At 37.1% G+C, this 10,163-nt stretch overlaps 1 protein-coding gene across 1 annotated transcript; it reads right to left on the bottom strand.

Moving 5' to 3' along the window:
- Positions 1-2,381: 2,381 nt before the first annotated feature.
- plaua (plasminogen activator, urokinase a) lies at positions 2,382-5,679 on the bottom strand. Its single transcript, XM_004077409.5, has 11 exons — positions 5,554-5,679; positions 4,917-5,005; positions 4,799-4,826; positions 4,567-4,705; positions 4,411-4,493; positions 4,252-4,314; positions 3,993-4,170; positions 3,765-3,904; positions 3,543-3,683; positions 3,291-3,439; positions 2,382-3,171 (listed from the first exon to the last, which is right to left on the bottom strand). Exons 2-11 carry the CDS (start codon positions 4,965-4,967, stop codon positions 2,977-2,979), a joined length of 1,167 nt encoding a protein of 388 aa, XP_004077457.1. The 5' UTR covers positions 4,968-5,005; positions 5,554-5,679; the 3' UTR covers positions 2,382-2,976.
- Positions 5,680-10,163: the final 4,484 nt, after the last annotated feature.

The raw sequence follows: 10,163 nt of genomic DNA, 5'->3' as shown, positions 1-10,163 counted from the left end.
GGAGGTATTGATTTTATGACATGGGCCGGCAAAAAAGTTTGAAAGTGGGCCGGACTTTGGACATGCCTGGAAACTGGATGTGGTATACCAAATCACTGTGTTATTCGGTGTGTATACTTACCCTCAGACCCCCTGCTGAACAGATGGTCACGTGTGCGTGACTGTGTTTATAGGCCGTGCGTAGTATTTGTAAAAACAACTGCAACTACAACGACTTGCTTATCCGCCTGGGGGAGACCCAGTATCTTCTGGCTCATCTCTTCTCCTCTCAGAATTATCCTTAAAGAGTCGTAGTTACACTTGTTGCATCTCTAATCCATATATGGATCCAGTCAGAGCAGCAGTGAAGTAAACTTTTGTCTGTGAATAATCGAGGACGAGCTGGACAGACCCAGAATTGCTCAAGTAGCCCTGCTGCGAGTTATCTGTTTATGTGAACTTGTCCAAACAGACTTTGATAGAAGACACGGCAGAATGTTTCTCTGTGAGTGTATTGAATGATGCTCTCAGCAAATACTAGCTGGACGTGACCTGTGCTCAGCACACAGATGTTTATACAAAAATGAATTTGTTTGTCATGGCCAGAGAAAGGATGCAGCGTTCATATGATATGTTTCCCCAGGGTATCATAGAGACTATGGGTTATGATGCTTGAACACCTTCCATTTGCAGAAGGACATTTTAGATTAGTGATTGAGCATTACCTTTTGGTTAAAAAAATCCTTAAATGTTACTTTTCTTTCAAAACTTCTATCTGTCCAATAACCTTTAGTATTCTGCATCATTTAGTCAGAAAGTATATTGAGAAATCTACAGTAATAAAATCAAAGTTTTATAGCATGAATAGATTTTGTGTAAACATAATAATTAGGAAACAGTTCAAATTTTATGTTACTCATTTCTTGGCTTTGGCGTTGCATTAATTACACTAAACATATTAGTTCATGTGTTTCTCAGGGTCTTTGCAAATACACAGTTTTGATGAATACAAGCTGTACAAATAAACTTTTAGTGTATAAACTGAAGTAAAGTCATCACGATCATCACATTCTTTGGCCATACTTGTTGGTAGCCACATCACCATAGAATCAGTATGTTTGAAACAAACTTAGGTTTTCTTAAGTCTCTTATATTTAATAGAGAACACTTTTTTCAAGGACACCCCGTTCCCACATACAAGCACACAAAGTTCACCCCAGTGGAATAAATGCAGTGGGGTAAAACTCCCCAGCATTTGTCCCATCCATGAGTGACGGACTTGAACCAGCAGCACTCTCATTTGAAGTCCACCTTTCACTCAAGTTTTTAGTTTAGTTGGACTTTGTACCAGTAATTTCCTTTTCTCTCTCTCACTTTTTCTCATTTGTTAATTGCATTAACTTCGTAACTCAAGTGAAATTAATCTGTGAAAAATCTTCTGTTTTCTGCCACTTTGTCTGTTAAATATTATTTTTCCTATTATCATTTGTTCCGTTTTTCTTACCCACTGTTTAAAGTTGTGTGTTTGTTGATATTTTTAGGGAGATGGATGCCAAAATCTTTATAATTTCTTCTATAGTTTTGGTCATATTTAAGTTTAGAACTTTTTAAACTACATCCAGTTTCTTTGCCCTGGTTATGTAGGCTTATTGTTGTCATAAAAAACTCTTTGATAATAGCTTTATCTTGTAAGAAAGTACTCTTATAAACTCTAAATTAATTGATTATATTTATTTCATCTTTACTTGGGATTCGGTGTTTGTTTTAGAGTGACAGTTTAATAAAATTTACGATTTCTCATATTAAATATTTTAGGGGTTTTTTGTATATTTTTAAAGAGTGCTTTTCTTTTTTCTCCACTTAACTGTCGTGCGCTCTGAGCACAACACTGCCCTCTAGTGTTTAGTTGGAGGAAGTTGCATTGCCAGCGCTTAATAGTTTTATTTCAGCTTGACTGATTTTTACATTTTTCTGACAAAATATATTTTTTTTTGCTTTAACAATATTCTATGAAGAGTTATCTTATTAAAACAAGTTTATGAAAGCAAATTAAATTAAAAAATAAATTTATTTAAGAATACAGATTACCTATTTATTATTTTTAGCATTCAGAAATGTTTTGTCTTAACATTTTTAACTTGTGACACTTCTAGATTTTCCAATTAAATGGCTTTCACAGAAAAAAAAACAAGAAAAGATAAGAATTGATCATAATCCTGCTATTTGCAACAGCCTTTTTTTTTAGAGTGTGAGCACAGTAAAAGGAAGCTGTGGGCTCCAGCAAGCAAGGGTGCAAAGGTGTCTACATTTTTACATCCGTTTAAATCCACACACCCAAAAAGGGGTTTGGTGTGTGTGTGGGGAAACTCCAAAAGCTTGTGAATGAATCAACAAGACAACAGTTTTATTTTTATGTTTTATTTTTCAGTAATTGATATGAAAAGTCCAAGCAACAACTTCAAAAGATAAATGCATAAAGAAACGTTAAAAACTTTGCTTTTCAAGTTTATGCAAGTGAAACCCAACTGGGTTATAAAAGTCAACTTAAATATATTTGTTACAATAAATATGCAAGTAGAAAAAGAACAATAAACCAACAACAGGACCTGCCAGCTGCTCTTGAAACATTATAGATCAATAATAACAATAATTGCTTTAATTTAGCCTTTAACCTCCTAAGACCTGAACTAATATTTGAAGTAACCATCTACACATTATGTCACAGGGCCCCAGTTAAGCATAAATAACTACTGTGGTAATTAACCCAAAATATGATGTCCGCAGATGCCAGGTCTTTGGAGGTTAAACCTGCACGTTTTCATATAAAAAATTCTTCTAAAAATATATAAATATAATACAGTTACAAAAATACATGAGCTGTTTTGTTTTGTCATCATGGATCCTTACAATAAAAAGCTGCACAATATACAAAGTGCTTCCAAAATTTCCTTTGTGAAATATACAAAACCGGATAGGTTACATATTATTAATGTGGTTTCATTTTAGCGGATACATTAATCCTTTCGTGTATTCGGAGAGTGCTGTTTCTTCTGCGATCCACTTGTTATAATTGGTCAGTTTTGTATAAACTCCTGGCATGTCCTTGCTGGCGCAACCATCGCCCCAACTCACCACCCCGAACAGAAACATGCGGCCTGAGGCTTCACACACCAGAGGACCCCCGGAGTCACCCTGAGAGGAAAGAGACAATCAATAAAAAGACATGCATGAAAATAATCATAAATTAGTACTTTTTCTTTCTTTTTTTTCTTTTTTCAAATACAGTTTTCCAAAAAAAGGTGTATGCTCACCTGGCATGAATCTGTGCTCCAGTCCGGGCCAGCAGCACACAACATGTTCTCGGTTAACATACGTTGGTAATTTGGTTCTCTTTTACACTCGGTGCTGGACATCAGATTCACGTCCGCCTGCTTCAGGATCTGTGAATACTGCCAGGACTCTGCAGATGACACAACATCTGTTATTAAAGCAACATTACGGGAAATGTGGCGCAAGGGTGAATGTACACTGGCATGATCAGTCAGAGCAGCACTCAGGCCTACCAGATGATTCTTTTCCAAACCCTGCAATGCTGCACTTGAATCCTGGAGGAAGTTGTGTATGAAGAGGAGGAAGGCAAACTGTGCGCACTGACGGCGTCTTCACTGCACAGCCTCCTTCTGCGCCTCTGATTTTCAGCAGTGCTAAAATGTCAAATAAAGCAACTTGTGTGAGCTTTTCACACAGAAATCCTCCACATTTAACTCAGATGTGGCTGTGCCCACCTATGTCGTTGTTAAAGTTGTTATACTTTGGGTGGATGATCATTTTCTCCACGGTAAATTTCTGCTCCCTTTCAGAATCCGTGTCATTGATGGCACTCTTTCCCAGAAACACAGTCAGATCCTCCGCTTTGGCATCAATTCTAAACAGAGAGTTGACATGCAACAAATCAGTAAATGTATTGAATAAGAGCTATCTGTTGGTAGTTTGTAATGTGTCTGCCTTCTTACTCATCAGAGAAGCAGTGGGTAGCTGTGAGAACCCAGCAAGGTGAGATTAGAGAGCCGCCACAAAGAAAACGTTTTTTTTTAAAAATAGCAGAAATCCAAGGTTGTGACTCAACGGTTGTGAAAGATCCCCCCACAACTTTATTCTTCCTCCCTTCATGGCGTTCTCCACACGTGAACTCTGGAAAAACAGAAAAGGTGAGGTATGAGCTAAGATGAGAAAAATCTTTTGATGTTTTTAACCAACAACGGGCTGAACTACCTGTGTCCACTGGAGGAGGGCTTGAAGTTGGTTTTACTGATGGCGTTAAGGCTGATGCAGAACCTGATTAGGAGCAAAAATGTCAATATTTCATCAGCTTTTTCTACATTTACTGCAGATTTCAAGGGAAAGAAACTACAACTCTCCTCCCAGACTTACATTTAGGAACATCGCAGAATTCCTTGAAAATTCTTCCTTCTTTTCTGACATAACACCATGGTTTCAGTCTCTGGTTAGGATTCCTGGAATAACGTATAACAATATTAGAGAAGGGATACTCTTGGGCTTGTATATGTTTGGCTCTTGAAAACATGCCTGCAGTATTTATGGTTTCCAACTCCGTTGTAAGTGTCCCAAGGGTGGTTAACCCTGTTCCAGTTGAGGCACCTGTTCCCATTAATAGACCTTCTCACTGTCCCCCTATAACTGCTCCCATCTCCAGATTGACAGCTCACTGTGGACGACAAATGCAGCACAGAGAGTTGACTACATTGAATAAAAAATGAATCGATTTTATTACATCATTACTGCTCTGAGGGGGACTCACATTCTTTATTTCTTCTGTGAGAAAATGCCTGAAAAAAGAACAGACACAATCAAACATTTCATCACAAGCCTCTGTCTGGACCCATAACCTAAAGTTACTTCCACTTGCTATTACTTACCACACAGACTGTGAGCGCCAAGAGGATGGAAGTGATGACTAACAGCCTCATCTTCTTCTTTTTGCTTCTGCTTACTTAAGATTTTTTGCCTATGTAGGAACAAAAATACAGAAATGAAAACTATTATTGCTAAAAATAAAGTAGGTTGTACTTCTCTGACTTTTTTCACAGAGACCATAAAAAAAGGGGTGGCTCTTCAGTAATTATGTGAATAATTGTGTACAATTTTAATAAGTATAGTTAAAGGAAAGTGCTTAAAAAGCTATTAAAAAAGTAAAATCCCCTAAAATAAATCTGTGCACTTGGAAGTCTTTTATTTTAGAGCCATTTCAAAAATTAGACCAACAGAGAATGTGCGCTGCCGGTGGCCTGTAGTGTAAACATAGCCTCTATCTGCACAGTGAGCCCAACATCAATTTAGGTTAGCAGATTACAGCCATGCTTGTGCACAATATTACATCAAATTAGCATTTTGCACATATCTTATGCTGTTATATCTAGATACTCTGAGCACGCGTTGTTGAGCAGATGAAGACAAAACAACAGACAAAAAAAAGGCATGACGAAAAATACACAAGGCTGACTTTATGTGTTTTCAGAAATGCAAAAAAGTGAGAAAAGATGAAGACGGTGTTACCTTTTTAAAAATCTCTGTTCTGTCAGCTGAAACAACCGTTCTCTTCTTTTTAGTGAACCAAAATGTCCAAAATTGTTGTTCTGTTGTTGCATGAATGCTCATCACTGTGCTGCTGCCTATTTAAGTAAACAGAAGATGTGAGAGGGAGGGCCTTAGAGGCTACACACAAACCCTCCCCGCCAGACAATTGGCCAGTAGATCAGACAATTTGTCATGTCTTATGACACATGAAATGAACTGCCCCTTCTTGTCATAGTTCTACACATAACATATCCAAAATTGGTAATGCAGTAAAATGAACATCTATGATTGAGTGACAGCTTACAGGTGGTAATGACCCAGAATAAACACTGAAAGAAAAAAAGGATTAACTGAGATAAGACTTATTAAAAACTCAGCAAATGGTGGAAATGAAGATCATTGCAGTGATTCTGAATTCAACCTGTTTTTTTAAACAGATTGAAAATATGAAGCAGGCCAAAACACTGTAATTCTTACTCATCACATTGTGAAAATTGTGTACATTTTTTTGGTTTGGGTTTTTTCCTTTTTTTTTTTTTTTTACTAAAATCAAACCAAGTTTTTTATTTCAGATGAGATATTCATTGAGATTCTGTTACAAAGAGTCTATATGAAGGACGGATCTGAAGAAGATACATTCATGCACAACGACAAAACGATGATGAAGAGCCTTGTCACGACAGTCTTGTGCTTCTAAACAGCAAGGAAGCATTGAAGTCAGACAAGAAGTTCCACTGACTTCCCCAACATTTTACGAGGAAGGTTTTATTTATTTATTTAAACATGAGGATAAGTCCCTTAAGATCTCATTTTCAAGAGGGTCCTTGGTATTGAACGCTTAGAAGACTTGATGAGAAACAACAAACTAGAGAAAAGAAAAAAAAAAACAAAGAAACAAACAACTTAAATACTTGTATAGATCTTTTCTATCTTCCTCGAAGCCCCAAAGCGCTTTACAGTCACATTCACCCTTTCACACACACACACACACACACACACACACACACACACACACACACACACACACACACCCACACACACACACACACACACACTAATGGTGGCTCTGATGCCACCATTGATGATATCAGTGTCCAAGACACTTTGACACATGGGTGGGCAAGGTGAGAATTGAGCCTTCTGATCAGAAATCGACGCCCTACCGCTTCACCACAGCTGCCCAAATTTAGCTTGCAGTATGACTTAAACGCCCAAACGCACAACCACAGACCCACACACGCGCAAACACACCAGCTCTCCGTATCTACCACCTCCTTGAATGACACAAAATAAATTAAAAAGTCTTTTTCAGTTTTGTTCACACTGGGAAAGTTTATTTCCCATTGTGAACAAAACTGGGAATGTTTATTTCCCAGTGAGGGCTGCACTCAGTGGTTACCACCCTTGCCTCACAGCGAGAGGGCGAGGGCCTTGGTTTAAATCCTGGCTGGGACCTTTGCATGTTCTCCTTGTGCATGATGTTTTTCAGGGAGTCTGGCTTCCTTCCACAGTCAAAAAACATGCTTCATAGGTTAATTGGTATCCCTTAATTGTCCCCATAGTTGTGCATGTAATTGTGTGTGAGTATGTGGCCCTGCAACCAGACTGGTGTACTATTCAGGGTGTACCTTTGCTTAGCAGTAGCTGGGTCGGCTCCAGCAGCATCATGACCCCAATTGAGAATTCAGCAGGTTTTGAAAATGGATGGATGGATCTCTTAACACAGTTTTTTAGAGAATCCATGTTCACTGATGAACAGCCAACTATGTTACAATACTTTTTTAAAGTCTAACATAAAGTAAAATAAATGAAACGCATCTGGCTGTCTGCTGATGTATAAGTTTGATGGATAAGTTTGATCCATCTGCTTAGAAAAGGGGGTAATTGCTTCAGCTTCCCAGTCGGATGTCAAACTTTTTCCTAGAAAAATTCCAATCCGGATCATGGAAAAGCAAATGCAATGTACAAAATCCCCTTAAAGTTGATGAGAGGCTATGATTTAAGTCTGATGTGCAGATACACACCCTGTACATGTCCCAGTAACTGAGTCAGACGCTGGTTTCTTGCTAATCTAGAGTATTTTAAAGTCATAGATTAAGACACGCAGCCATAAAATAAAGCCGTCCTAAAAGTTTCCTTTATGATAACAGAAAAACAAGAAACACAGCGGCAGGACCTTAATAGAGCTTTACTTAATAAACATTTACACAAAAAAATCCCATTGAGAGCTGTGCTGTATTCAAAATGCTAAATTCAAAAAGAACTAAAAAACGTTTGCACATTTTCACTCACAGCTGGTTTGTTGTGTAATTCTCTGTGATGTTTTTTAGTCTTAGAGTTCAAAAATACACAATTTGCTCTTTCTTAAATTAATTGGCATTAAAATGCAGCATTTTTTTAAAACTCAAATGTTTACTCTTAAACCGGTTGCTGTGGACTTTTATCTAAACAGATATTATATCTAGTTTTTTTTACTATAAAAAATGAAGAGCAGAGATTTTTCCTCTGAATTGTTTATTTTTAATCATTCCAAGTATTGTTTGTTCTTCCACTTACTCATGTAAAAATACTCATATTTAGCACCATATTTAGTTATTAAATATAAGGTGGTTAAACATAAAAAATCAAAAAGTTAATGTTAATAAATTTACATCACTGCCCTGTTTGCAGTTTAACTCAAAGCCACATCAATAGTCTGGATCTTAATCTTAGACAGAGATGAATTACATCAGCTGTTTAGCCTAAATCTTTATTCAAACATTAAGTCCAATGCAGCTCATGCACCATTTATTATGTTTTAACACAACTTCCCCTTGCTCAATTCTTGAGACTTTTCCAACAAACAATGACCTCATTGTGTTACTCCTGTTTCTTTTTCTTTGATGATAACAATAAATTTAAAAAGTATGTATACCCTCTAGGCAAAATCTGAGGTTGTTCAGCATTCACACTAAAAAAACTAGAACAAGTTCAGTCATCTAACTGATACATCTTGTTCAAATTAGATGTGTGTGCAGCACCACGTAGATGAAAAGTCCCATTTTTACAGGTGTTGAATAAAAAGAGGAAAGACGTGATGAAATTAACCAACTTGGGGAAAACCAAAACATCAGTGGTTGAGCCAGCTGCAATACTGCTTGCTCTGAAGTCATTTTGACCAGAGACACCTGACTCATTTGTCCACAAAAGCTACAAATACTGAGCATTAAAATACTCTCCCATTTTCTATCAGCTGTGGCAGAAGCTATAGTTGGTGTTAAGAGACAGAAACAGGTGGCAAAGACGGTCATTTTCTCTTTAAGTTCCCTGTTACAATTCAGAAATAAACTTTCAACACTGATCGCCTACAAAAGTTTTACAGCTGATCAAATGATGCCGTTTACAATTAGTAGAACATTGGGGAACCAGAGCACCATAAAGTCTGGGGTGTTTGACTTTGGGCTCAGCTTTAAAGGACGTTAGGGGGTATTTCATATCATAATGTGGGTGCTAATATCATTGATTTATCATCCTATGAATTTGTCGTTTCAGTAATTCCTTTGTGTTGCGGTCACACACACTGGCTTTTCATTCATGTGCTTTCTTTTTTTTTTTTTTACAAACACCAATCATTTTATCTTTTAAAGCAAGAATTTCAGTTGAATTTGACTCTTACCTGCTGCACAATGGTATGTGTAGACCTAATTATAAATACTTCCTTCCAAAGAGACAACACAATTACGCAGTGGTAGAAAAAAGGAAGAAGGAAATCATGACAAATGCTCTTAAAAATAAACCCTGAATGAGATGTAAGTTTAGCGTTTTGGCATGATTGAGAACTGCTCTAAACCTAGATCGGTGTATTGCTACAACATTGCAGAAGAAATTAAACTACCGACATTCTTTTCTTTTTTACAAGCTTTTTTAATTGTTATAAAGACTTTTTAAAATCCTTTTATAATGTCAGCTTTCATTTCATTTTTAGAAATTCTTAGAATCATGATTCACAAACACGTTTTTCAAACTTCACCGGATGTTTAGCCTCCCAAAAAGACTCTTTTAGTCACACGATTTTGCAGCTTGCCGATCCAGTAAAATGAAACATGTCACACTTCTCTTTTCTATGAACTGGTAGATATGTATTTAAAATTAAACTTGTAGCCTGCAGAAAAAAAAGTTTTCATAATAGTTAAATGTAATTTAAAAAAATGTGTACACCATTTAATCTATCAAATTTGAGTGTAAAAATGATTTGATTGGGATTAACCCAAATTTTAGGAAGAAATTCCTTTGTCAACCAATTTTATCTGACCATTTTCTGAAACTGCTTAACCCCTTCTGGGGGTCACAGGGTTGCTGGAGCCTGTCCCAGCCACTGTTGGGTCAAGATGGAATACATCCTGGATGGTTTGCCAGTCCAGCACAGGACCACACACAGACAGAGGAACAATCATATTCACACCTAGGGACAATTTAACATCACCAATTTAACCTGTGTAGTATGTTTTTGGACTGTGGTAGGAACTACCTGGAATAAAGACACACATACATAGTGAAAACAGGCAAACACCATACAGACTGGGATTTGAACCAGGGCCTTTTTGCTGTGA

This window comes from Oryzias latipes, chromosome 15 (assembly GCF_053564925.1).
Source record: "Oryzias latipes strain Hd-rR chromosome 15, Olatipes_Hd-rR_3.1".
NCBI classification, from domain to species: Eukaryota; Metazoa; Chordata; class Actinopteri; order Beloniformes; family Adrianichthyidae; genus Oryzias; species Oryzias latipes.
Note: the sequence above shows the minus strand (reverse complement) of the source record. Positions and strands in the feature narration are given on the sequence as shown.

Coding starts and splice junctions, on each gene's coding strand:
- plaua (XM_004077409.5), bottom strand. CDS start 4,967: ATGAGGCTGTTAGTCATCACTTCCATCCTCTTGGCGCTCACAGTCTGT. Junction 4,494..4,566: donor GGAAACCATAAATACTGCAG/GCATGTTTTCAA, acceptor ACGTTATTCCAG/GAATCCTAACCAGAGACTGA. Junction 3,684..3,764: donor CAACTTTAACAACGACATAG/GTGGGCACAGCC, acceptor TTGACATTTTAG/CACTGCTGAAAATCAGAGGC.